Source organism: Phyllostomus discolor, chromosome 13 (genome assembly GCF_004126475.2).
Source record: "Phyllostomus discolor isolate MPI-MPIP mPhyDis1 chromosome 13, mPhyDis1.pri.v3, whole genome shotgun sequence".
Taxonomy (NCBI): Eukaryota; Metazoa; Chordata; class Mammalia; order Chiroptera; family Phyllostomidae; genus Phyllostomus; species Phyllostomus discolor.
This window is the reverse complement of record NC_040915.2, coordinates 43886798-43913451: the sequence shown is the minus strand read 5'-3', so window position 1 is coordinate 43913451 and position 26654 is coordinate 43886798. Positions and strand designations below refer to the sequence as shown.

The 26654-nt window shown below is 66.7% G+C and overlaps 1 protein-coding gene across 1 annotated transcript in view; it reads right to left on the bottom strand.

Annotated features, from left to right (window-relative positions):
• Positions 1-26654, bottom strand: part of PITPNM2 (phosphatidylinositol transfer protein membrane associated 2) — a 79011-nt gene continuing 52357 nt past the window's right edge. Inside the window, exons 3-26 of the mRNA XM_028528548.2 lie at positions 22797-23011; positions 21405-21526; positions 18784-19011; positions 16910-17215; positions 15844-15939; positions 13950-14054; positions 13686-13756; positions 10917-11164; positions 10403-10592; positions 10163-10282; positions 9744-9988; positions 9115-9293; positions 6989-7159; positions 6471-6620; positions 5252-5416; positions 4358-4501; positions 3387-3535; positions 2987-3103; positions 2520-2636; positions 2248-2396; positions 1975-2124; positions 1229-1412; positions 1013-1141; positions 1-914 (exon numbers count right to left, since the gene is read on the bottom strand). Coding sequence (XP_028384349.1) covers positions 591-914; positions 1013-1141; positions 1229-1412; positions 1975-2124; positions 2248-2396; positions 2520-2636; positions 2987-3103; positions 3387-3535; positions 4358-4501; positions 5252-5416; positions 6471-6620; positions 6989-7159; positions 9115-9293; positions 9744-9988; positions 10163-10282; positions 10403-10592; positions 10917-11164; positions 13686-13756; positions 13950-14054; positions 15844-15939; positions 16910-17215; positions 18784-19011; positions 21405-21526; positions 22797-23011 — 4074 coding nt within the window. The 3' untranslated portion in view covers positions 1-590. The remainder of the gene's footprint in view (positions 915-1012; positions 1142-1228; positions 1413-1974; positions 2125-2247; positions 2397-2519; positions 2637-2986; positions 3104-3386; positions 3536-4357; positions 4502-5251; positions 5417-6470; positions 6621-6988; positions 7160-9114; positions 9294-9743; positions 9989-10162; positions 10283-10402; positions 10593-10916; positions 11165-13685; positions 13757-13949; positions 14055-15843; positions 15940-16909; positions 17216-18783; positions 19012-21404; positions 21527-22796; positions 23012-26654) is intronic.

The window sequence follows — 26654 nt, the reverse complement described above, 5'->3', positions numbered from 1 at the left end:
GCTGGCTCGGGGCTCTGCTGCCCGGAGCCCCGGCCGGGCGACAACGGGTCCTGGGCCGGCCAAGGCCGCCTTTCGTGCGCGTGAACGGTCTGTGGCCGCAGGCGAGGGTAACAGGTTTCTGCTCCCAGAAATCAGTGCAAAACCAGTGAGGTTGGAGAGTTGAGTAACTTGAGTTCACACGAAGCAGGTCGTCCCCCGTTGGAGCTGCTACCAGGTGAGAGGGGACACAGGTGTCAAGCTAGTGGCCAGGGAGGCGGCAGGCTGGGCCCACGCCTGGCATTAGGATGCTGCGAGGTCAGCGCAGGGCAGCTGTCCGTGAGGACCTTTGAGGCCCGTCCATGTGGGGGTTCCTGGTCCCTCTGTCGTCCTGGGGCTGGTTGTCCCGCCAGCTTCCACGATGAGCTGGACGCCCTCAAGACCCTTGGACGTTGGCAGGGCCGGGAGGGCTGCGGGCGGCACAGCCAGTGTCTTCCACTGGGTCCCGGGACGAGCCTGGTCCCAGCCGATGGCCTGTGCCCCGGCCAGGCCTCCTGGCAGGCTGGCCGCCTGGCCTAGCACCATGGAGACCACAGCGCCGCGCGAAGGGGGCCCTACTTGGGGCCCGCGGCTGCCCCTGGCTCGAGCCGGCCGGCCATGGTTCGGCCCCAGCAGCCAGCTGCCACGCTCATGCTGCGCTGGCCGCGCTGCTCGCCCTCCGGCTGGCTCTGCGTCCGCTCGTGCCTGAGGCCGGGCCCGCTGGGCTGGGCCGAGATGGTGCGGAGCAGGTGGCTCCGGGAGCGCAGGAAGTCGCTCGGGCCGGGCAGGCCGAAGCTGCCCTTGCGCAGGGCCATGCGGGTGGCCGTGTTGCGGGCCGGCCGCGCCCGGTGGTTGTACTTGAGCTGGGCCAGGTGGGCCGCGTAGCCATCCGTGATGAACTGCGGGGGAGGGGCGGCGAGGAGCACGGCTGTCACGGGGCCAGGCCCTCTCGGCTGCCCGCCCCTGCGGCCCCCCCCGCCAAGGTCAGCCCGCCCACCTGGCACTGCTGCTGAAGCTTCTTGGTGGGCCGGCCCACGATGTAGATCTGCATGGGGGACAGGTTGATGGAGCTGTAGACCGCCACGTCCTTGGTGGAGCCGTAGGCTGCGTGGGCGCGCAGGTGCAGCTGTGGGCGAGACCGGTGTGGGCGGCGGGGGGCGGAGGCACGGCCCTCCCGGCCCCGCCCCGCCACGTCCCGCCGCCGGGCACCCACCTCGGAGATGAGCAGCTTCAGGAAGTTGGCCTTGTGCCGCAGCGGGTCGTGCACCAGCCCGTCACAGAAGGACACCACGCCGTGGGGGAAGTTGTGCTGGGCCAGCCACGCCACCACCCGCTGCTTCTGCATGTCCGGCCGGCCCGTCACGTAGATGATGAGGTAGCCCAGGTCCTGCCAGTGCCTGGGGGCGAGCGGCAGGCCTGGGTGTCCCACGGCCACCCCGTCCCCCTCCTGGACTGCCTGTCCCCTCGCCCGGCCAGCCCCCACTCAGGCCACTGAAGAGGGTGTCTCTGAGCAGGCTGCAACAGCGGGGGGCGGCAGCAGCAATGGTGGGGGCCCTTGCATAGCACCCACAGCCCAAGTCTCACAAGGACCCCACTTCCCAGGTGAGGGACTGGCGCGCCCACATCAAGAAGTCAAATGACCCCGGCTGGTGTGGCTCAGTGGACTGAGTGCCGGCCTGCGAACCAAAGGGTCTCAGGTTCGATTCCCAGTCAGGGCACACGCCTGGGTTGTGGGCCAGGTCCCCAGTAGGGGGCGCATGAGACACAACCACACATTGTTTTTCTCCGTCTCTTTCTCACACCCTTCCTCTCTGTCTAAAAATAAATATACGTTTTTTAAAAAAGGGGTCAAATAAAGGTCACACAATGGGTAAGCTAGGGGCGCCAGCTCCTCAGTCCCCAAGGTCCCCACCAAATGTCCCCTACCCTGGCCCTGACGTGCCCCTCAGGGCCACTCACCGCACCACGTCCACGGCTCCGGCCCGCACTTTGGGGTCGCTGCCCATGATGGACACGCTGGCGGCAAAGGAGCCGTCGATACTGAAGACCACGAACTCGGTGCCCTTGGGCAGCACGGTGATGTAGCTGTCGGCGAAGGTGTGGTCCCCCCTGGGCGCAGGGGGGCCGGCGTCAGACCCCACCGGAGCCCCGCCCCCGGCCCGGCCCCGCCCGCGGGCCCGCCCCGCCCCCTGGCGCCCCGCCCCGCCCCGCCCCGCCCCGGGAGGCGTGTACCTGACCACCATCTTGACCGGGTAGACGCCCACGCCCAGGCGGTGCGTCTCGGGAATGGCGTAGGAGACGCGCCCACTGCTGTTGGTCACCAGCGTGTCCATGTACAGCCAGTCGCCCGAGGGCGGCTGCGTCATGATGTGCACGTCCACCTGGGGCCGGGCAGGCTGGTCACGCGCGGGCTGCGTCCCGGCCCGTGTCCCCGGCCCCCCACCGCACTCCCCAGCCAGGGGGAGGGGAGGCAGGGGGCTCCCGCCGTCTCCCCGGGGCCGTACCTTCTCCCCCGTCAGGGTGACCATGTCCAGGGGCCCATACATGAACCGGCCCGTCAGCACCTGCGGGCCGTCCTCGTTGGCGACCGCGTCGTTGATCCGATGGTTGGCCGTCACGTTCTGGGAAGACGAGGGGGTGAGGCTGAGTCAGGGCAGGGGGTGGAGGGGGCGGCCGGGGTCTCTGGGGCTCTGCACGAGCCTCCTGTGGGTCCGTGGGGTGAGCTGGGCTTAAGGCCAGAAAGCCCATGTTCAAGTCCAGCTCAACCACCGAGCCGCGTGGCCTTGGGGGAGTTCGGGAGCCTTGCTGTGGCTCCCGGTCCGTAAGTGGGGTAAGAGCCCCGGTGTCACACACAGACTGAGGATTAAACGGGACAGCCTGGGACTCGGTTATCTCGTCCCTAACAAGGGGCTTCCTGGAGGATGCCACAGGGCGACAGGCCCGGGCCCCGGGCACCCAGAGGACCCCTCACCCGCAGCTTCACGTGGGTCCTCTTGCGCTGCCACTTCTCCCGGGGCTTCGAGGGGGTGAACACCGCCACCTCCTTGCCGTCGAGCTCCAAGATGCTGGAGCTGTCGTGCCTCATGACCTGGGGGCGGGGGGCAAGGGCGGGCCATGGGGCAGGCTCCAGCGGGCGCCCCAGCTCCGGGAGCTGAAACTAGGAAGCTGTGAGGGTTCGGGGGGCAGTACTCAACCCACTGCAGCCCACCCTCTGGGCCCCCCAAATCCACATCTGTCCCACGACGGCATTCTCCCCATCCCAGCCTCCTCCACCAGTGCCTCCCCCTGCCTGCCCTTGCCCCGCTCTTGGGGGTCAGAGGGCGGCCGCGCCAGCAGCCTCGGCACTCGCGGCCCGCGGTGGCAGCCCCCACCTGTCTCAGCAGGAAGGACACCACGTCCGTCGACTCCCAGTAGCTGGCGTGGAAGAGGTGCGGCAGGGCCACCGTGGGGAAGGCGGTCAGGGCGTCCGGGCAGTACAGGGCGTAGTCGATCCGCTTCTGGCCCCACCACTTCGCAGCAACTGCCAGGAGGGGCGGCCGTGACCGGGCTGGAACCCCGGGGGGTCGCCTGGCCCCTCGGGCTGGGCTCAGCCCCAAAACGAGACCCTCCTCCAACCAGGGACAGCGCAGCAGCCAAAGCGAGAGTCCCTTTGCCGGGCTGGGGGGCGGGGGGCGTGCGGGCAGGCAGAGCGGAGCACCGGCGGCAGCCCATCAGGCGAGGGTGTGGGTGTAGAGAAGAGAGGGAAAGCAAGCCCACGTGGGGGCAGGACTCGCTGTCGCTGTCCCCAGTCCTGTCCTTGATCTCGGTGACCCTTCCCCGAGCCCCACTGCTGTCCTCTCCTGGACCCCTCATTTACCCCCAGGCCTCAAGGCTGGGGACCCCAAGGCACGGCCTGCCGTCCCCCTCAGCACCTGGGAGGCTGGTGAGGTTGGGCAGGCCTGCCTGTGAGTCTGGGTTCCCACCCGGGGCTGGGCAACCACACCGGCCAGAGAGGTGAGGCTTGTGAAGTGCCCCTCTGGGGGCCACAGGCAGGAGATGCCCAGAAATCTCAGTAAAGATGGCCTTGTGCCCTCTGCCAGCAGCCCGCCTGACCCACGATCCTCGGTCTCCCCCGACCCCTCATTCCAGCCCCATGGATTCCCCCCAACTACAGCTGCCCTCGCTTCCTCCCTGGTGTCTGTGTGCGCCCAGCCCGGCCGAGCTCCCGGTCAGGCCTGGGCGGGGCAGGTGAGCAGGGCCTGGCAGTGAGCAGGGCCTGGCGGTGAGCAGAGCCTGGAGACAGGGAGTGACCCCAGTGAGAGGAGGGCACGAGTGTGGGTAGAGGCCACGTGATGCCCGGTACCTTCTCCAATGTCCAAGTCGGGGAGGCGGGGGTTCACCCGCCTGGCCTGGGGGCGGGGCCCCGGGGTGAGGGGGGGTGGGGAGGGCAGGGCAAGCTGGGACAGGCGCCTGACGCTGGGGGTGTGGTTGAGCGCGGCTGGGACCTCTGAGAAGCAAGAACAAGGGACGAGCCTCAGCGCTGCCACCGCAGGCCCGGACGGACAGATGGACGCTGGGGAGACCGCCAGGCCCCTGGGCCTCCTCGCAGGGGACACCACACCAGCCTTTGCCCAGCTCTGCGGGCAGCCTGGGAACTGGCTGTGCGGACAGGGAGGACGGTACGGGGCAGGGGGCTGGGGCTGGCACGGGGGACTGAGAAGGGGGGACCCGGACTCTGCCCAGCTGCAGAGCGCCTTCCGAGATGGGCAGAAGCCAGAGTGAGGGCCACCGTGTGTCCTCTGTCCCCTGGGGCGGCAGGAGGGGGTGGTGGCCACGGTGAGACCTCCCCTGGCTCTGATCCCCTCAGCCACCCATCCACCCACCTGTCCAGAAACAGCCCCCCACCTTTCTCTCTCAGGGAGCACCCTGTCCCTACCCCGTCCCCAGTCCAGGCTAGGACCAGGCCTGTCAGCTCCCACTTTTCTGAGATGGCGGACTTGGCCCCACTGGGCCACGCCTTCTAACACTCCTTCCCTCCAGAGACCTCTGTAGACACCCGAGGCTGGGTCACTCCCCACTGTGGGGGCATCCTGGGCACTGCCAGCTGGTGGGTGGCATCCCTGGTCTCTCCCCACCAGGTGCCAGTAGTGCCCCCTCCCCTGCTGTCTCCATTTCTGACTATTCCCCAGGGGAGGGGAGGCACACTGCCCCCTGCAGGACAGAGGGAGGGTGCTGGGAGGACAGGCCAGGCACTCACTCTGGGCGATGCTGGACGCTGTGTAGCTCTCGGCCATGCCGGACACCTGGCTAGCAATGCTGATCTCGCTGGCCCGGCGGAAGCCTCGGGTGGCGGGGGCCGCACCAGGAGAGGAGGGCGCCGTGTGCTCTTGGAAGACCATGTTGTGGGTCTGCAGTGCCTCTGCTGCAGGGGGACAGGGACCGGAGACCTGGGGTGAGAGAGGCCCCGCCTCACCCAGCCCCCCCGCCCCCGAGCAGTGTGGGCAGAAGGGTCCAGCATGCGCCTGAGCTGGGGGTCCCGAGTGGCGACCGTGCCAGGCGCGGCTGACACCCCCAGCTGCGGATGAGCAGCGCCGGCTGTGAGGATGGGCCCGAGCGAGCTGGGGCTGTGAGCGCAGGGCACAGAGCCAAGGCCGGGAGAAAGGAGGGCAGGGCGGGGTGGACAGAGGACCAACACAGACACAGCAGGCGGGGGGGGGGGGGGGAGGCAGGCGGCTGGCCCCATGTCCCCGAGGGCATCCTCCTCACCCCCCACACACAGAGCTCCTCATCTGCTCTAGTCTGGCCACCAGGGCCTTCGGGGCTCCGCCTCACCCATGGCTGGCCGGCCACAGTGGGACTTGAGGGACCCCGACAAGGGCCTGAGGCGGCTCCCCGGGGATGCCCTACACTGAGGCCTCACATGCATCCCTCACCCCCCCCTCCACACTGACCAAGGCAGGGGCTGACGGCAGGGCAGGGAGAGGATAAGGGGCTCAGTTGCGGGACCCACGGTGGGATGGGGTGCAGGAGGCGCCTCCTCAGGGCGGGAAGGACTGGGACCCGGAGAATGCAAGCCCTCACCAGGACTGAGGCTCCTCCTGAGAGAACAGGGGAGCCCTGTGGGCTCGGGGCCTCACCCCATCTCCTGGAGGCCCCTGCCAGCCTCACAGTGGACCAGCACCCTTGCTGGGGGACCCTGGATATCTGTTCCCCTCTCCGGGCTTGGGGGCTCCCTTTGCTTGGGGTCCTCTCCTGGCTCTGCCGCGGTGTGCAGATAGGGGGCGCCAGGACCTGCTCCCCAGGGCCGATCCTGCCTGGGCTCCCTGCCTCACCACTTCATCCCACAAACTCCTAGGGGCCAGAGCTGGGGGTGGAGGTGGGGGGGGGGCGCAGGGCGTTGGAGGGGAGGAGAGGTCCCTGAGGAGCAGCGCTTAGCCAGCGAAGCAGGTGTCACCACGAGCAGGGCGTTCACACACACTCAACGCAGCCCGGGCTGGGGCCGGGCCCGTCTTGCCAGGTGAGCGCGGGAACTGGGATACTGGTCTCCAGGAAGCCTTCCCCGGGAGGGAGAGGGGCCAGGGGGCTGCCCTCCAGGACCAGCTCGGGGTTTCTCTGCACGGTCTCGACTGAAGGCAGACGGGGAGAGAACAGAGGACAAGAACAGACACTCGTGTGGACCGTCCAGGCACGCTCCAACCCAACACGAGACACGCGGGCTCTTCGAGGACCAGAACACGACAAGACACTGGGACACACGCTGGGGTGGGTGGGACGACGGGGCCGTTCTCAGCGAGGGCCGAGAAGGGACTTCCGGCAGCCCTCGCGCTGCCTCCCTGCCCGGGAGGGTACTCGGTGGCCCCCCATCCTGCGCCCCCATGTCTGGATTGGGCACCGTGGGGGGGGGCCCAGCACGGGGCTCCCCGGGTCCTCAGCTCCGCCTCCGTGGGCACCGGGGAGGTGGTCTGGTCCCCTGGCGCGGCGCGCGGGCTCTCACCCAGCAGCGTGGAGCAGCCGTCGCCCAGCGGGTAGCGCTGGTAGCGGGGGATGCTCAGAGGCGGCAGCGCGTGGAATCGCCGCTCCAGCAGGGGCTCCAGGCGCGAGGCCGACGGGTCGGCGGGGTGGAACAGGTTGTAGACCTGCTGGCAGGCGGGCCGCAGCTGGAAAACTGGGGGCGGGGAGGGGGCGGAGTCGCAGGGGCGGCAGCTAGCTCCGCCCCAGGGGGCGGGGCGCGGCCGTGGTCTAGTCCGCAAAGCCCGGAAGTGTGTCTCTATCAGTTTGGGTTGGGATCTGTTGGAGCCAGTGCCCCTTTATTAACCGCTTTTTAAAAAAAAATTAAAAGTTATAATGCCCATGGCATAAAAAACTTTTTCAAAGTACACGAGTATATGATGAAAGGCAAATGGAAGGCTGCCTTGCGCCCCAAGTGCATCGTTAGGAGGCTCTCACGCGTGCGCAGTGGGGCAGGCGCAGCCCGCCTGCGGGGCGTGGGAAGGTCTCCGAGGTCAGAGCGGGCTGCTGGCTATTCCAGCCATTCCCCGTGAAAGTCAGACGGTAAGCACAGGCATCCCCCGCTTTTCAGAAGGTCACGTTGTGCCACTTTGCTTTTTTACGAAAGACTTCTATTAATAGATGCGCTTCGACTTAGGACGAGCTTAGGCCCCAAGAAGCCCATTGCCAAGTTTAAAACATCGTTAAGTCGAAAATGCATTTGATGCTCGTTAGCTTCGGAACACCAGAGCTTCGCCCGGCCCACGCTGCTCATGCCCGGAACACTTACACCGGCCCACGGTTGGGCAAAAATCATCTTCACAAAGCCTACTTGGTAACACCCGGCCTCACGAGAGAGTGTTCTATAGCACATACTGCTAGCCTGGGGGAAAGATCAGAATTCAACACTGGCAGTGCCCTTTCTACCGCATGCGTATTGCTTTTGCACCCCCGTATAAAGTTGAAAAAAAAAATGGCAAGTCGCACAGTGGGGGACTGCCTGTACCTATTCTCGCTAGCTAAAAGAAATTCGAGCGGCACTTTGTCTTTTACAAAGAAAAGCGAAACGACTGCTCAGCGTTTCTGTTGCGAGCGCGGAGGCAGAGGCGGCGGAACGGCCCCGCCCAGCTCCCTCCCGGAAACCACGCTCCGCACCTCGGCCTCCAGCCGCCCGAGCGCTGAGCGGTGTTGTGTGCGCGTCTGAGCTTTATTGCCCTTCGTGGCGGCAGCTGTTAAGCCATCAGAAAAGCCTGCGAGAGCTCCTAAGGATGTCACACGTCTTGTAAAGATGGGCGGAATTAAGCATATTTGGTATGATTTGGTGGGTTATTTGGGGGGGGCCTGCGGGCGCTCAAAAGAATTCCCATATAAAAGAGTGGTAACTGCTTCTTTTGGATGGCGGGGGAACCTGTATACCGACCTGTCAGTAGTGTGTCTCCCTTTTAAAACACACACACGCGAATGGGAACATAGGCTACACTGTTTGAACTTTGCTTTTTTTTTCTACCTCATGCACAAAACGTGGGGCTCGTTCATATCACGTGCAGTTGCGCCCCGATCTTTTTAACCCAACACCCCGGTCTCTGTCTTCTTCCTGCACTTACAGGTAAGCCCCTGCCTACCGGCTCCTGAGCAAGTGTCTCGCCCCTCTGAGCCTTGGTGTCCCCCTCTGGGGCCCGGGGACATAACATGGGCCCTGCAGGGTGAGGGTGGCAGGGCCGCACTGGCCGGTCCCGGGGGCACCCGGCAGGGACCACCCTGACGGGCTGCCCAGCCATGTGTCTCAGCTCTCTGTGCAGGCCGTGAGGAGGGTCCCTGGAGCAGCGCGGCTGTGGCGCCTCCGGGGCTGGAAGGCTTTGGAGGGGACTGGCTTCCTCTTTCTCCCCTCTGGGAAGACCCTGGGCCTGAGAGCCTGGGCCTATCCCCATTTGACCCTGGAAGAATCCCCATCCTCTCTGGACCTCAGAGATGAAAGAAAACGGCAGGTACTGGGGAACAGGAGCCAGAGTCAGAGCTGCTGCCGCAGGAGGGAGGGAGAGGGAGGGGCCCTCGTGTGGAGGACAAAGGGAGGCTGATGCAGGAAGGGACCTGGGACACAACCGTGGCCTCGTGACAGGGGTCCAGGGCTCTCACCATCCAGGGTGGGGATGACAGTCTTCCTCAAGGCCAGGACCAGCCCCAGGGGGCACCCGAACAGGAAGAGGTCGGCGATCTCGAAGTCGAACTTGCCCGGGGCCCCCGCGCCGTCCAGCATGGTGGAGCTGCTGGAGCGGCGCGAGCAGGGCTCGCTCCTCAGCACGCTCGCGTGGAGGCTGCGGGGGGGGGGGGGGGGGGGCATGCCGGGTCACTCCAGGGCCTCTCTCGGGGGCTGGCCCGCCCTCGGCTCTGGAAGGAGGCCCCTCGGGGTCATCAGGCCCAGAGAGGCTGGACCCCCATACGGCCTTTCAGGTGCAGCTGCCCAGGGTGTGCTGGGGCCCCTCTGGGGACCGAGGGTCCCGACCTCCCGAGGAGCCCCGTGCTGTCCCTGGTCAGTTCTGCCCCCGACGGTCTGTTCCCCGTGCTTTAAGATGGCCCTCAGCACGGACAAGGCCACAGCTGGTCCCTGACAAACTGCTCTCTCCTGGCTGAAGAGCTGTGGGCCCAGCGTGGGGCGGAGGGCCTGCAGGCCCCTCTCGTGGGCCGTCCCTCCCCCTAAGAGTCCCTGTCCTCCCCTGGCAGCGGGCCTTGTGACCTGACCCCCAGGCCCCCGCCCGCCCGCCCACCTGGACAGGAAGGCCTGGTGCTGCTGGATGGTGTCCAGCTCGTAGGTGGACGTGTCGCTCCTCTTGCGGGGCAGCTGCCTCTTGGGGTCCTCGGTGCCGTTGCTGCGGGGGATGTCGATGTTGCTGCGGCTCAGGTGCCTGCTGCTCTCCAAGTTGCCGCCGCCGCCGCCGCCGCCGCCGCCGCCACCACCACCGCCACCATGCGACGGGTTCACCGAGACGCCGGGGGACAGCAGGTCAGCGTCCTGGAACAGCCCCACGCAGGCTCACTGCCAGGAGGCTCCCGGCCTGGCCCCTCTTCAGGGTCGTCACCCCTGACCCTGGGCCCGCTGGCCGCTGGCCGCCCAGCCTCTCGCCCTGTCCCCACGCCCCGCCCCCCCGCCCACCGGCCAGGCACCCACAGCCTTTGTCCCTGGTACCTGCACGCTGGCCGAGCTGCCCCTGCGGCTGCTGCTCTGGCTCTCGGACACCGGCTGGCTGCCGCCGCACAAGGCATCGAAGGCCAGGACACCCCCGACGCAGTCCCCCACCAGGCAGACCTGGGGAGGGGGGGCCCGGGGCCTGAGCGCCGCCCTGCCGCCGCCGGGCGGGGCACCCAGCAGGCCCGCCCACCGCCCTGCCGGGCCTTCCGTCTTCCCTTCCCCCAGCCCACGACTCGCCTGCCCGGTGAAGGTCACTCCCTCCTGGGACTTGATGAAGTCCCCGTAGGCGAGGTTGGCCCGCTGGATCACCATGGCAACCGCCTCCTGGTACTGCGGCGAGGAGGTGGCCAGCAGGGGCAGGGCGGCCAGCGGGATGTGGTCCTGGCTGCTGGACAGGCAGCCTTCGTCGTGGCTGTAGGGGCTGAGGCTGGGGGAGCGGGCCGGGTCAGGAGAGAGCAGGGGCCTCGGGTCGGCCCCCCGACACCCGGGGGTCTCAGCTGGGACTCGGCCGGCCCAGTGGGGGCCGCATCCGGGCCAGTCTCTGGGCAGGCGTGGAGGCGGGGCTGGGGAGGAAGGCCCCGTGTCTCGGAAGCACATGGGGAAACTGAGGCTCAGTCTTGGGCCCCAGCCTTCCTGCCTCTGCGCCCAGCCACCTGCACAGGCTCTGCCCGCTGTGGGCAGAGCAGGCTGGACGGCAGGTCTGGGTGCTCAGACGGGTGTCCCGGGGGCAGCCGCACAGCGGAGCACTCACTTGGAGACCAGGGCGAAGGCGTCGGAGCAGACGGGCGGGCAGGGCACCAGGCGGATGGCGAGGCGGCCCAGGGCGCTGGGGTAGTGCACGCGCATGACGGTGTCGAACACGGTGGCGATGGTGTTGGCGTCGCCCTGCTTGGAGCCCGGGTCCCCGGCGCCCGTGTCCAGGATGGTGCCGCCGTGCAGCACCAGCAGCAGCACGTGCACCTTGGAGGGCGGCGTGGCCAGCGGCGGGCTGACCTCGTCCTGCGAGGGCGGAGGGCGGAGGGCGGGTGTCAGCTCCCCAGGGCGCTCAGCTCTGGGCCTGGGCCCCGTCACCCTAGGGAGGCCAAGCCATTCTCCCTGCTGCCATCTGCCAGTGTGACCCCACACAGAGGACACCGAGGGGGGAGTCTAGTCCCCCGGAAGCACACACTCCGCCTCTGCTGGTGGGCCCAAGCAGGGGCTTCTGGCCCCGGACAGGCAGAGGCTCAGCCTGCCCTTGGCATGCCCGTGTCGCGGCGTGGGCTGTCTCAGTCCCGGCAGGCAGGGCGACAGCCAGCTCGGAGTCACAGGGTCACTTAGGAGAGGCTGGCATCAGGGCCTCAGCCTGGCCGGCTGGGAGCTCCCTCTCCCTCCATCTACGAGGGGCCTGCCCCCGGCCCCCGGCCCCCGGCCCCCGGCCCTTCCACTCCTGGACTCTCAGTGTGACCACCATCCCAGCGGCGGCCAGGCCCGGCCGCTCAGCATGGGGAGGGCCAGGAGGACGTGTCTACTGGAAGCCCCCCCTCGGTGAGGCGAGGAACCTTCCTGCTCTCGGGCCTGCTTGTGACGGCACGGCAAGGCCCGAGGCCGCACACGGCCGCACGCGGGGCCGTTCCTCAGGGGCGAGGCCTAGGGACTCATCCACTGTCACTCGGCACTTCAGTGCCAAGCTGGACGGGGACCCGGAGCCCCTGCCGCCCCAGCCTGTGGCTGCACCCCCAGGGGCCGTACCCTGCACCCAGCTGCCGGCGGGTGTGTGATGGAGCGGGGAAGAGGGGAGGCCCCGGGCCCCAGGGGGGCCATCGGCGAGCCCTTGCTGTGCCTGTGTTATGTCAGGAGGTGTGGGGGGAGGGCAAGGGAGATGAATTAAGAGAGGGGCTGTCCCCAGAAGACCAGGGAGACAGGCCAAGGAGCTGGGGGGCCCACGTGGGGCAGGACCCGGGGCGGCAGCAGGACCCAGGTGTCCGCATGGAGGATGGAAGAGGGGTGGGCGGTGCAGGGGGCTCCGGGCAAGTGGGGCCGGAGGAGGGTGGGCGGGGCCTGGTCTCCGGCCAGCCATGGGCCGTGGGGCCTGGGCAGGAACCCACTCCCAGCAGAGCTTGGGGAGCGAGTGCTGCCTGTCTCCACACGAGGTCTGCCCCTCCTGCTGGCCGGCGGGGCAGGAATGAACTCAGCCCAGAGCAGGGCGAGACCACCAGCTGGCTGTCCAGACCACAGGCCAGGACGGGACCACCCCATGGCCCTGTGGCCCCAAGACCAGGCTAGTGGCTTATGGAGGGAAGGTTGGAGGCAGAGCCCAGCTGCACGGCTGTGGGACGGGGTGGGCCGGGGCAATGGGGGGCTGAGGGCCTCCCGCCTGTGCCCCTTGGCTGGGACTGCTCGGGGACCCCTGAGGCGAGGCCAGTTCGAGACCCATCTTCTCCCACTTCCGCCCGCTCTCTGCAGGACACACCCCCCTGCCAGAGACGTGAGCCCGTGGGCACAGAGCCCGCAGCACAGGGGGCGACAGGCCCTGAGAAGCCAGGGCGCCTGCCTGTCAGCGTCTCTGCTGAGCCGCCCCCTTCCACGGGGCCGGGAGAGGGGGCTCTGCTTTGGGGGTTTTTGCCAGCAAAGGGGTCCGCCTGTGGGTGGCGGGGCCCAGAACGGCGCTGGGTCAGAACACACACCCTCGGCCGACCTCGAGCGAGCCCCGTCTGCCCCTCCCGGGGGCCGTCAGAGCTGTGTGCCACGTGGGCGGGGCGGGGGCTCGGTCTGCTGGAACCAGCACTGGAAATCGACACCCTAGCGAGCGACACTTCTGGAAAAAAGCCCATTGGAACTCAGACCTCGAAGCAGAAAACCCCCAAAAGGGGGGAGGGTCGTGTGGGCGATCCTTCCCCAACCCCGTCCGAATTGCCCCGGAGCCCCGAGGCCCGCAGGGGCCTTCTGCACCTCGGGCAGCTCGCGGCCAGAGCGGTGTGGTGACCGCAGCGTGGGCCAGCCCCTGGCCCCAGCGCAGACAGCTCTGACCACCCACAGGTGGAGGAGGAGGAGGGGCGTGAGCTCGGAGCAAAGAACCCCCAAAGCAGACACAGGCTCTGGCCAAGACAGCTTTATTGGGCACCGGGAGCCCCGCCTGCCCCCAGCGGGGTGGTGGCCGCGGCCACGGCCACGGCCATGTCACTTCTGCCCGAAAAACTTTCGCTTCCTCCCCTGGAATTTCTTTATCTTCAGGGACTGCAGGAAGCCGGGGAGCAGGGCGAAGGTCTTACGTCTGGTCTGGAATTTACAAGTTTCTCATTGTACTTCCCAGAGGCGGAGCCGGGTCGGGTCCTTCCTTGGGGGGCTGTCCACGGTCCCTGTGGGATCTCAGGGACACCCGAGGGGGTGGGGGGCCCGGGCCGGTGCAGACGAGAGTGAGGCCGTGGGTGCGCACGCCTCCGTAGCCCCACGGGGCGGTCCTGTGAGCCCCGCCCCCTGCCCCGCAGCCCTGGGGGGGCGGCGGCAGAGCACAGCCCCCCGCCCCCTGCCCCCCCACACCCACCTCGATGATGTTCAGCCGCTCCACACTGGAGGCCACCCTGAACTCAGGGGTGCTCTGGCAGTACATGTTGTCTGTAACGGACAAGCGGGGGGCCCGTGAGCCCAGAGCCCACCAGGCAGACTGAGCTGGTGATAAGTGGGGCCCAGGGTGCCCCTCACTCCACCCCCCCACTCCCCCCTGCCCAGCACTACTGTGCAGGAGCTGGGTCAGACAGGGGGCTGGCCCCGCCACTGCCCCCAGGCCCTGCGGCACCTGGCCGGTGACCCTGCGTGTCCTCCGGCTCGGGGCCCTCGATTTTGTCCATGAGGTCGTTGGAGTTCCACTTGGCCATGTCCTTGGGGAACATTTCCTCAGAGTCGGACAGGTCCTCTGGGGGAGGGGGCGACAGGGCGTCAGCAGGCAGTTCAGGAACGGGGGAGCTGGGGGGTGGGGCTGGGAGGCCTACACCCACAGGGCTCCCGCCCGACCGTTTCTAGCAAACCAGGGTGACATTCACACGACATAACATTCACCACTGCGGCCATTGTAAAGCACACCGAGTGCCCTCACGGGGCTGTGCCGCCCACAGCTCTGTCTGGTTCCGGGACACTTTCATCTCCGGGATGGAAGCCCCGCCCCCACGGGCAGTGGCACCCCGTCCCCCCCCTGCAGCCCCAGCACCCCGAGACCTGCTCTCTGTCTCTCTGGATTTGCCCGTTCTGGGCATTTTACGCGGAGGGGACCCTACGGCACGTGGTCTTTGATAGTCCGGCTGCCTTCCCTCAGCATCGGGGTTTCGGGGTTCACCCACATGGTAGCATTTTATGCCCGACTCCTCCTGCTGCACTGGCTGGAAGGGCCAGACCACCTGCTGTTTCTCTGTGTGTCCAGCTTCTGTAACTGTTTCTCTCTTTCTTTTTTTTAAAAATCCTCACTCACATGCTCATTGGTTTTAGAGCGAGCAGAAAGGAGGGACAGAAACATCGATGTGATAGAGAAACATTGATTGGTTGCCTCTCATACTCGCTCTGACAGGGGACCGAACCTACAACCTAGGGCACGTGCCCTGACCAGGGAACGAACCCTCGACCTTTCGGTTCACAGGACGACACTCCCACCAGCTGAGCCACACCGGCCAGGGCCTGGCCGGTTTCAACGTCCACAAAGCTCTCGTGGTGGGAAGTGTGGCTGTGGGCAGCCCCGTCCCCGACCCCGGTTTCTGTGCTTTTGAGCACGCCCACCATGACCGCCAGGTCAGGGGCAGCCATCCAGGCCCCGGCGTGTGTGGTGACAGCCACAGGGCAAATGTCCCCAGGACGCTGGCATCTCCTGGCTTTGCTGCCTCAACTTGTGTCCGGCTTTTCCGAAAGTCTCTACGTGACACGGGCACCTTCCTCACGCTGGGGACACGGCCAGGAGGGGCTCAGCCTCTCCGTCTGGCTGGGGGGAGGGGGAGGGGTGTCCAAAGTGTCCTTCCCCACCGTCAGGGAGGCCTCGGGTGTGGAGGCCGGCTCAGGAACCACCGGTCACTTGTTGGAGGCTCCCGGCCCGAGGTCAACCCAGGCCCTTCCCTTCTGCCTGGACACCGGCCCCCCAAGCTCTTTCCCTTGAGGGCAGGCCAGCTGGCCGAGGGGTCATGAAGGTGCCGCCTCTGCCTAGCCGTGTGCCTGCCGGTGTCCCTGTCCCTCGCTGAGCCAGGGTCCTGCGGTCCGCCCGCTGTGTCCATTTTGGGGTCCATATGGGGGCACTTTGCATATTTCCTGCTTGTTCGCATTGTGTGAGGTTTTTATGTCAGATGTGTATCAACTTAACCAAGGGGGAAAAATACGGTAATTGCAATAAAAATTTTTGGAAAATTATGAGAAGTTACACTCTTATGAAGCTTCTTGTGGAAGTAAGTTCACACCTGGATGGAAAAACAGCCCCCTGACTGCACACCCGTTTCCAGGGGCTGCAGTGAGCGGCCCGCACCTGCCAGGCCCGTGGACACCTGACATCCGCTGCGTGTGGTTAGCCTGCGGCTGCTGGGGCCGCCACCACCCCCCTCCTGTCCTCCACACTCAGCTGTTCACCCCGGACTCCCCGTGGGTGACTGCCACTTCGGCCCCCCCCAACTCCGTCAGGCACCCCCCCCCACCTCTCCCAGGCGGGCGCCCAGGTGCACTCCTGGCCCACCTACCGTGAGCGTCGAAGAACTCGTCGTCCGAGCTCTCGTCTGAGTCCCGAGCGATGCTCTGCATCCTCCACTCAGAGATGCTGTGGCGGGAGGGGCTGGCTGGAAGGCAAAACCCCCGCACTGACCGACCACCCGGGGGGCGGGGCGGGGCGGAGCGGGACTGAGGGGCGGAGGGGCGGAGGGCAGGCCCAAGGGACGCCGCCAGAGTGAGGGCCAGGAGGGCTCAGGAGAGGGTGACATGGCGCGGAGAAAAGAGCAGCGCGGAGTGGCCCTAACGCGTCCCCGTGGAAGCTCCCGGGACTTTCAGTGTGGTCCCGTCCCAGCCCACCGGGCACAGTGTCGTCACGTCCTGGGGCAGACGTGGCAGGGGGCCGGGCACCAGGCACACAGACCCAGGTCCACCTCGGTGCCTCTGACCCGGGCCGGCCCGAGGGCCAGCCCCTTAAATCCCCTGCGGCAGAGCCCACGGGCGGGCGGGGACCCGGGGCTGTGGCAGGAGGTGAGCGAGGTAAAGGGTGTGCATGGGTGTACTCCCACGGGCCCCGTCAGCCTGGGGACAGACACGTCTGGCGTGGGGGGAGCTGGGTTTGCAGAGCGGACGCCGCACGTGACGGGAGACGCCTCGTTTTTCACGGCAGCCAGGGACGTGCACAGCCGTCCCCTCAAGAACGGTGTGTCTCAGGGCCTGCGGCCTTCGGGCCCCCTTCGGAGCAGAGACTCCCCCTCCTCGGTGTGCTGGGTGCCGCCCACCCAGCCCCCTCCTCCTCCTGGAACCCTGGGTCCCAGGAGAGGCTGGGAGTGGGGTGTCCACACGTCTGGGCTGCCTGTCTTACCGGGCAGTGGGGGTGAGTCTGGGGGAACCTGCTGGAGGGGGGGGCACCCGGGGCTTCTCCTACGAGCAGGAGACGGGCTCTGACTCCCTGCGGCTGCGGCCCCCGGGGCCCAGAAGCAGGGGTCCATTTCCGGAGCTGGGACCGGCGGGCGGCGGCACGGGGCTGCCCCAGGCGGACACGGGGAGGGCAGGGCTCCCCCCCTCCCCCCCGTGCAGGGCCGGGGGCCGCGGGCTCACCTCCGCGCTTGGACGACCGGGAGGACTTGGAGGACGTGGACCACTGCTTCTTGAGGCCCCGGCCGGCCAGGGACTCGCCACCGCTGCTGGGCTGCGGGGCCTCCCCGGGCGCCTGGGCCTGGCCGTCCTCGCCCTTGGCCAGCTCGGCGGCCTCGTCGTCGTCCTCGCTGAACTGGGCCATCTTCCGGGACAGCATGAGCTGCGCCTCCTTCTCCAGCTCCCGGATGTTCTCCATGCTCAGCCCGAACCACTCGTCCTGCCAGCACCAGGCCTGCCGGTGCGCCCTGACCATCACCTTCCGCAGGCCTGCGCCCGGCGGCGGCGGCGGGGACAGAGAGAGAGACAGAGGTGGTGTCTGTTAGTCCCGGCTCCGGGCCCCGCGGGCCGAGCTGGGGGCTAGAAGGCACCCCCACCGCCCCCTCCGCCCGCCACGCACACCACCATGTTGCCAGCCAGGCTCTGACCCACACTCGCAGGGCAGCCTCCAGCACATCACTGCCCCGTGACTCAGTTTCCCCCCCTATGGCCCACAAGTGGTCTCCCCAGGCAATGGGTCTGCTCAGAAGCCACAGTGCATTTGGGGGTGGGGGGGATTTCGGACACTAGAAGAGGACTTCCTCCTGGGAGTGTTGGGTCTCAGTGTCTAGGGTACTTTCCCTATCAAATTTCCCACGGACAGTCAAGGTCAAGTTCAGAGCAGCTGGGTCCTTCTTTTTCCAATAGAATACAGGCCCACATGAAACAAGGTAGCTTTCGGGGTGTAAAAATATTAGAAGCACCAGAGCCACAGGGGTGGACTGGGGCTGGGGTGGGAGTGGTGGTGGGGGGACTGTGAACAGGAACGAAAGACTCCGAGGTGATGGAAGGTTCTAGAATATACTAAACCCTATGGAACTGTCCTCTCGCCACCAGAGCAGCATGCGGTCTGTCAAGTTCGTCCTCGACAGAGCTGGTTATGAAACCGTTGAGGGAGCCGCAAGGCGCCCTGCACGCCCTCCCAGCAGGGGGCAGACTCGGAGACCTCGGGCCCTCCCCCCCGCAAGGGCCCGCCCTTGACCCTGGGGAGATCGTTTGCTTTTCCTCCAGGCTTCGGCACACAGAGGTGTCCCCCCCACCCAGGACGCTGGGCGGGCCTGCGTGTCGTGGACACTTCACGAGAAGGTCTGCTTAGGCCGGGAGGTCTGGGTTCAGACCCAGCACCGAGCCTCTGTCCCCTAAGGTCAGGGGAGACGGTGGCCACCCTCACGGGTGACCGTGAGCTGACAGGACACGCGTGAAGCACGGTATCATCAGTGTAGATCTGCTCACATCTGAGCTAAGGGCCTCGGCTCCTGGAGTCAGAGGGTGACGCTCCGGTGCCGCTCCCAGGCCTTGGGTTTGGGCTGGGACAGGCCTGTGGCACTGACCTTGAGCTACCACCTGGACAGTTAGGGAGCCGAGGGCTCTGGCGGGGGAAGACCCCAGGCGGCAGCAGCCGGGACAGGAACCCCAGGCCGTCCGGGCCAGGCCTGCACGGTGTGAGGGCACTGTGATGTGCCTCTGGAGCTTCCAGCCTGGGCGGGGGCTAGTGGGGGACTGTGCTGGGTGGGGCCTCATGGTGCTGGGCGGGGCCAGTGAGCAGCAGGGAGCTGTCGCCAAAGGCTGTTTCCCCACCGGGAGTGGACACCCCAGTGCTGGGGCTCCCTCAGGGGACGGCGGTCACCGCCGTGGTGTGTAGGTGCTCGGCAGGGGTTATAGGTGGTCAGGACAAAGCACGCTCGGGGGCACCTTCCGGGAGGAGGACGGGATGCAGAATCGCAGCCCGACCCAGAGAGGCGGCGGGGACGCGGGTGGGGACGCGAGGGGGGAGGGGTGCCGGCGCCCGGCGTGCTCACCGGTGTCGTGGATGAAGCGCTCGATCTTGGACTGCATGCCCCAGTAGCGGAACTCCACCTTGCACAGCTTGTAGGCGCACATGATGGGGAACACCTGCTGCTTGTACTCCTCGATCCAGTTGTCCGACAGCGGCCCTCGCTGCGTCTTGGTCGAGCGGAACAGCTTGGGGTCCTCCTCCGTCCTGTACTCGTTGGGGGGCACGGGGTCCTTGACGATGTCGATGAAGTCTGCGGGGAGACGCCGAGAGTGACCACCCCTACCCCGACCTCCACCTCCTCCCCCCGCCCCCCATCCCTGCTGCCTCCAGGTCCTTCTGGGGCGCTGGGCCCCCCTGTGCCGGGCCGGGTGCTGGGTGCAGGGGCTGCTGCTCGGGGCCCCTCTGACCTCCAGCTCCTGACAGCGAGGCCTGCGGTTTCCCTGTTGCCTTTTCTAACCATTTCATCAAACCCCACGTTGTGGGGGCATTCTGCCATTCGCTGAAGCAGATTCGTAAGGTGATGAGCTGACGCCTCGCGGAGGCTGGGGGTGGGGGGTGGGGGGTGGGGTGGTCAGCAGAGACAGCCAGGAGGAGCTGCCGGGGCAGGAGGCATCTTGGCTGCAGGGCACCATGAGGCCAAGTGGTGCGGACCAGGCTGGGGGCGGGGAGGGGGGGGAGGCGGGCAAGCCACCAGGGGGTCCGTGTGGGGGAGGCGATGGGGGTGCGAGGCTGGGCCTGCGGCCATTTCTCGCCAGGCTAAGTGCCTGGACAGTCCCCGGAGGGGGAAGTGGCACTCCCCATGGTCCTCAGGCAGGCTGGCCCGTCAGGGGCACCCTCCCAGGCGGGCGGGAAGGGCCAGGAAGAGCCCAAAAGTGCCCAGCAGGAGGTGCCGATGCCACAGGGCCGGGCACTGGGGAAACGGGACTGGGGGCTCGTAGGACCTGGGGGGGGCGGTGACAAGGAGAATGGCAGTGGCTCTTGGGAGGACAGGAGACATGCTCCCTCTTGCCACCTGCCTCCCACCCCCCAACCAAAACGGCCCGTTGAGCTGAGCCCAGAGGCTCGCGTGGTCACAGGGCTGGGACACGGGTGCTGGGAGGGACCCCAGGACAGGGTGTGTGGCCCAGAGAGCCCCTCTTTCGAATGTGTGGGGAGGATGGCGTTTGGGGGGGCTCTGCCCCAGCCAGGCCCCGGCGGCCTCAGTGCCCTGGCGCATTCGCACCGGTCCCCCCGGTCTCCCCGGTCCCCCCAGCTGCTGTCTGCGGACATGGACAGCAGCAGCTCTGCCAAGGCAGGGAGGGGTCGGGGCGGCTGAGTGCGGCCGCATCAGGGTGGGGGTGGGGGTGGGGGTGGGGTGAACATCCCTTGTGGGGCGGGCCACGTGCCCGGCCGCTCAGGCAGAAAGGCCCCCACGGGGTGGGGGTCAGGTACCGGGGCAGGAGGCCCCCAGGGGGAGCCGGGGAGGGGTGTGGGGGGAGCTCAGGCCGGCTGGACAAGAGCTGCGGGGGCCTGGGCCGCGCTCAGGCCGTCCCTCCTGTCGTGGGCAGAAACTGTCCCCCCGCAGATCTGGACGCTGGAGCCCTGACCCCCAGTCCCTCAGCGTGTGACCGTATTTGGACACAGGCCTTTAAAGACGTAATGCGATTAGAATGAGGTCCTCAAGGTGGCCCTCGTCCAGTCCCACTAGCGTGCTTCTGAAAGGGGGGGGGGGAACATGGCCCGGCCTGGCCCACGGGCCGCAAGCCTCGGGGAGGAGATGGAGAAGGTGGGGTGACACGTTTACAGGCCAAGGGACCCCAAGGACTGCCGGCGGCGGAGGGGCCGGCAGCAGGGTCTCCCAGGAGACCCCAGAGGAGGCCACCCCTGCGGACGCCTGGCCCTGGACTTCTGGCTTCCCGAGCTGGGGGACAATGAACTTCTGTGTTCAGGCCGCCCGGCCCTCCGTCCTGTCAGCAGACGCACAGCTTCCGGGCCCCCGTGTGGGGCTGTTCTCGGGGGGGAAAAGCCCTTCGCCCCTGGCAGAGAGGCTGCTGGGAGCTTGCCTCTCCCCACGGCTGGCCGAGCACCCGCCTGGAACACCGCCTGGCGTGGTCCCCGCCGGCCCGAGACCCAGCGTTCCAGCAGCTGGCTGCTGGGCCGCATCTGGCCCACAGACGTGTTTTCTTTGGCCGGCGGGAGTTCATTTACAAAGATTTTAAATCAGTCGCCAACGTTTAGGAGTTGGGTGATTTCCCGAGAAAATCCTGGAGGCTGGCCTCTCTGAGGAAAGTCGGTGTGACCGGTGGGGCCATTTCCCGCGTGGACCAGTCAGCGGCGGGGAGGGGCCGAGGCCCCTGCTGCGGAGGGGGCACAGCTCTGCCGGCCCACGGCGCTCGGGCGGTCCGCCTGTGATGGCCCGCCGAGCACTCGGGCCCTCCTGGGGTGGGCGCGCCTTGAGGGAGGGCGGGAGATGCTCAGGGTGGAGGGCACTTGGGGTGCGTGTCGGAAAGCGGGGCTGAGAAGGCTGGTCCTGTCTCACCGGTGCCCCTGCCCACTCGGACCTCCTCGCCCAGGGGAGAGGGAGCCCGGAGCCCGCCAGGCCCGGAGAGCAGGGGCCCGAGGCTCGGCCCTTCCCGGCACGGGAGCGCCGTGGGGGACGCTTACCGATTGTCAGCTGGTTCTTCTCCACGGGGGACAGGCTGAACACGTTGGGGTTCTCTCCCGCGTCGGTCTTATAGAAGGTTTCGATGTCGATGGAGAACTTCTCCACAAAGGGGCAAGTGAACCTGCGGCCGGGAAGAGGAGCATCCATCAGCCCTGGCCGGTGTGGCTCAGTGGACTGAGCACGGGCCGGCAAACCAAAGGGTCGCTGGTTCGATTCCCAGTCAGGGCACATGCCTGGGTTGTGGGCCAGGTCCCCAGTAGGGGGCGTGCCAGAGGCAACCACACATGGATGTTTCTCTCCCTCTCTTTCTCCCTCCCTTCCCCTCTGTCTAAAAATAAATAAAATAAAATCTTTAAAAAAAAGAAAAACATCCATCAGGACCCAAGGGTAGATGGGGTGGCTGGAGGGTGGCAGGGCCAGGGCCTTCTGGACCCGCTGGGCAGGAGAGAAGGGCCCCCCATGTGACCCCGGTTGACCCCAGTTGACCCCAGTTGACTGCAGTGGGAGAAGGAGGCTGCAGTGGTGGCCCAGGCTTTGTCTGACTTGTCCCCCTCCTGGGCCGTCCCCTTGTCCCAAGAAGAGCCAAGGCCAGGCTGGAGGAAAGGATGGGTTTGGGGGAAGACGGAGGTGTTGTGGGAAGCTTCTGGAAGCCCTGTGCCCACTGTCCACGTGACTAAGGCATGGTGTGGGTGCAGGCACAGCTGTGGCAGCCTACTGCTGAGGGGGCTGAACTGGTCAAGTACCCCATGGGACGGCCCCCCGCCCCCCATCCTGAAAGGAGTCAGGTCTGGCGACCAGGGAGCAGCCCCTCTCCTGGCTGGGGGTGAGCACAGAGGGGGCAAGTGCTGTCAGGAGGAGGAGTACCCCCGGGGATCCCCCCGCAACCTCCAGGCCCTCACCGAGGGTGGGGAAGGGAGCCCTAGGAGACTCGTGGGGACCCCACCTGCGCAGCATGCAGGCAGCCAGCTGGGTGCAGCCCCCACCTGTTCTAACCCAGTGGTGCTCAGCTACCTCGGGCACAGAGTGAAGAGCCCCCTATGTGGGATCTAGTGAAGCGTTGGAGGGGATCCGGGCCATCTGGTCTACCCCCAGGTCATGTTTCTCCCCAGCTGGCTGGCTGTCCCGCATTCCCAGGCGAACACCGAGTGAGTCGGTGCTCCCTGAGCCTTCCCAGGCAGCGAGGAGCTCTCGGACGGTCCTCGCTGAACTCACGGCTTCCTGGCCTCCGCCCAGGCAGGCTGGGAGGCACCCAGGGGTGCTCCAACTCTCTCCTGCCTGTTCCCCGCAGGGAGCCCCAAGGGACCCTCAGGGCGCCCCTATCAGCTCCCCGGAAGTCTGGGGTCCTTGGGGGGCTGCTCCCGGGACCCACGTCGCGGGCACCCCCCGCTCACCGGGTTCGGGTGTAGGGGTAGGCGTTCCAGGACTCCTCTACCACCCGCAGGGCGGCCTTGGGCAGGATGGAGCGGAACCAGCTGGGGATGTGCATGCCCACGTGGTATACTTTGTGCGTGTACTGGCCGGAGCCGCCGGGGCCGTCCGTGTACGGCCGGTTCTCCAGGATCTCCACGCCGCTGCCCTCGCCGTACGTCTCGTTGCGGCTCTTCTTCTGCGGGGACAAAGGCACCATCACGCGGGGGGCCAGAGCGCTCTGTAGGAGCAAGGGGGCCCGGGAGACCAAGCCCCAGCGTGCTGAGAGGGAGGAGGGGCTTAGAATGACCGGGCTGGCTGCTGTGGGTCACTTCAGGACCCCCAAATCCAGGCGCCAGCTCTGCGGGCCTGGCACAGCTGCAGGAGATGAGGCGGCGTGGCTCCCTCCACCCCCAGCGCTGCGCACGCAGACTCCCCATCCCGACGCCCGTCTGTCCCGGGACTGAAAGTGTTCCCCGGGTCGGGGACGAGGCGGCAATGTCTACCGTCTCCCCTCCACGCCACACGGCACTGGAGGCTCTCGCCTTCTTGGAAATTAGTCAAGGAAAAGAAATAAAAAAGGGCATCCGAATTGGAAAGGAGGAACAAAAAATGTCTCCATTCACCAATGGCATAATCTTACACGCCGAAAATCCCCAAAAGTCCTCCTAGAAGCCTGTTAGATCTAACATATGAGTTCAGCAAAGGTGCAGGATTCAAAATCAACACCCCCAAAAACACAGAGCGCAAAAAAGAGAATTATTTCCGTGTGCAGCAGCATTGAGAAGAACAAGGTATTGGGGAGTGACAGGGTGGCATCAGGTACATGCAGGGACACCTGTGTTCATGCGCTGGGAGAGCCAATGCTGCACGTGTCGGGGGCTGGGGGTGGGGGTGGCCGGTGACAGGGGAGGGGCGGCGAGGCCCAGACAGGTCCCGGGGCGTGCAGTGCAGCGCAGGGAACATCGTCCATCATGTTTTAATAACCGTGTGCGGGGCCAGGTGAGTCCTGGAGACGGGGGTGGGGTGGGTGGGGGGGTGGGGGGGTGGGCCCTGGGAAAGCAGGTGACTGTCTACCCTCGGAGCTGCACACCTGAAGCCGACACGCTATACAACTAAACGTACGCTGCGGTTGAAACACTTAAGGAATAAATCCACTGTAAGAGAACTCGCACACACACAAAAACCAGCGCGGCCTCTGGCGCCCACTCGGACTTCAGAACGGTCTCGTGGAGGACGCAGGAAGGGGCCCTGGAGCCGCCGCCCGAGGGGCACGCCCCCTGGGTCACCTCTAAGCGTCCTTCCGCTCGAACGCCCTTCCTCGTGTCCAAGAGCTCCGATGGGGGAGGCGCTCATGACTGGAAGTCCAGCACCTGTTTCCATGGTGACGTGACGGCATTGCCCAGGCCACCTTCGGTCAGCTTCCTGAGCAGCAAGCTCTCACACACACACACACTCTCGGACACCCCTGTGCGCGTGCACACACCTATGCACACCTGTGCACACGCACACAGGCACTCCCAGCAGCTCGGCCTGCTTCCCCCCGGGGGGCGCACGACCCTCCCAAGGGCACGGAGACCTGCCGTGTCTCCACGGCCCAGAAAGACTCTCCTTCAGACGGGGGAAAACAAAACAAACAAACAAACAAACAAACAGACCCAGGTCAAGGCCGCAGAGGGAGTCAGAGCAGAGCGGCACCAGAACGCGGCCCAGATCCCGTCAGGGAGCAGCCACCGTTTCCTGGCCATTTGCTGAGTGTGCTCACCCCCACTGCCCCCTCCCCCCCGCTTGCAGGAGCTTCCTTAGTTGGTGGGCGTGGCGAGTGCTCTGCTCGTTCTTCCTCCTCTAGTTTCTGCAACGACTGCTTGCGGAGGTGCGCTGCCACTATTCGCCCCATTTACAGACGGGCAGGTGGAGGCTGGGGGGGCAGGGGGGCTTGTCCGAGTCACAGTGACTAAAGGGCAGAGCCGTGACTTGAGCTCAGACCGGCTTGATTCCCGGCCCCAGTCGCACACAGCACGGACTCCTCGGGGACAACGCGCCATCTCGTCCCGGCCCAGTTCCTTCTCTGTGGCCTCGGGTTCCGGAACCGTGAGTCGGGGCGGGGCTACCGACCTCCCCAAGGCAGGGGGTGACGGTTTCGGTGGCATCTCCCACAATTCAGGTCCCCCCGGAACCTCCGGCAGTGACCTCATCGGAGACGGGGCCTTTGCAGGTGTGACGAGGTGCGTCCAGGTGAGACGTCCAGGTGAGACGTCCAGGTGAGACGTCCAGGTGAGGTGCTGCTGGACCGGGGTGCGCCCCAGACCCGACGGCCGTCATCCTCAGGGAAAGGGGAGGCAGAGACCCAGACACACAGGGAGGGAAGGAGGCCACAGGACGGCTCTGAAGGCAGAGATGGGAGTGGAGCAGCTGCAGGCCGAGGACCTGGGAGGGGCTAGAGCCGGGCGGGCCTGGGGTGAAGCACAGACCCAACAGCGGGGCCAGGGCCCTTCAGACACAGGAGGCGCCCCGGGGTGGTGGGCCGATGAGGGTGGTAGGGGGGCCAGGACCAGGCGACCCCCAGGGCGGCGGCTTGGAGCTGTCCAGGGTCCTGGCCAAGCGCCTCCGGCGGTTCGCTCTGCGCTAAGCAGTCGCTGGGCCTCTTCCGGAATGGGGGGCTCTCTCCCAGCCGGGCCAGACGGGTGTGTTTTTAACCCTTTCACGTGTGCACCGAGCACTGGCCAGGCACGAGACGAGGTGTGGGCGCTCGGGTTCCTCCGTCCTGTTCTCGGCCTCTCGGAGGCGGCGGCTGGTACAGCAGGCGGCCCGTGCCTTGCTGCATCCCAGCTGGTACGTGGGACTGGCGGGACATGCATTAAGGTCTTGCTCTTCTTTCCACACAGTCGCAGCTGCCTTCCCTGAGGCTCCCTCCGTGTCATTAGGCCCCGCCCACGGCCATGCACCCCTGAGGCTGTGGCCCCAAGCCCACGAGCAGCAGACTCCAGTGTGCCCCGGGTTCCTCACGCACCCACCACGCCGTGGACACGCCAGCGGAGCGGGGGCGAGAGTTCTGCACACACCCCTGTGCCTGGGCCGGGCACCGATACATCCATCGAATCTAACTTCTCTTTTCAACAGCGCCGCTGAGATCGGACAGCTAGGTAGGCATTCACACCCGTGAAACTGCCACACCGTGGAGACAATGGGCTTGTCCGTCTCCCACGTGGGGCAGGGAGACCCCGGGGACTCGGGGCCAGATGCAGGCGGGACGAGCGAGGTGGCAGGAGTGGGGGAAGCCGGCCGGCGAGGCAGGCAGAGGCCTGGGGGGCTCTGGAGGGGGAGAGTGCCCGGCGGGCAGCCCGGGTCCTGCCAGGCTTCACGTGGGAAGTCGTGAATGTGTCACTCGTGTCGGAGGCATCGGGATAGACGTTCAATAAACAAACCCTCCAAAGAGCCAACGGAGATGGTGGGTGTTTTTGAGGGACCCGTAGCCAGAGGTGATTCTATGCTTGAACGAGCTTTGGATGTTCTAGAAACTGAAAGTCGGTCCCCCGGGGCCTGGATGCACCCCACCCTCCAAAGCCACGTGGAGCCGAGGGGCTGCCCGCCGTGGGAGCTCGGGGGCTCCCTGGGCTTGGGCGGGAACTAAGAAGCCACAGGACCGACACTTGCTTGGCTGAGCGATCCCCGGGTGCCCCGAGGGGGTGGGGGGCTGACGGCAGTCGCTTCTCCCCTCCCCGCTCTCGCTCTCGAGGGACAATTACGGTGAGTGGTTCGAGAGGCGGCTGAGTGGCGCTTCTGAAGCAGCTCGGAGCCAAGAGCACCCCAGAGAGCCCGCGCCGGCCTCTGCTCTCCCCCAG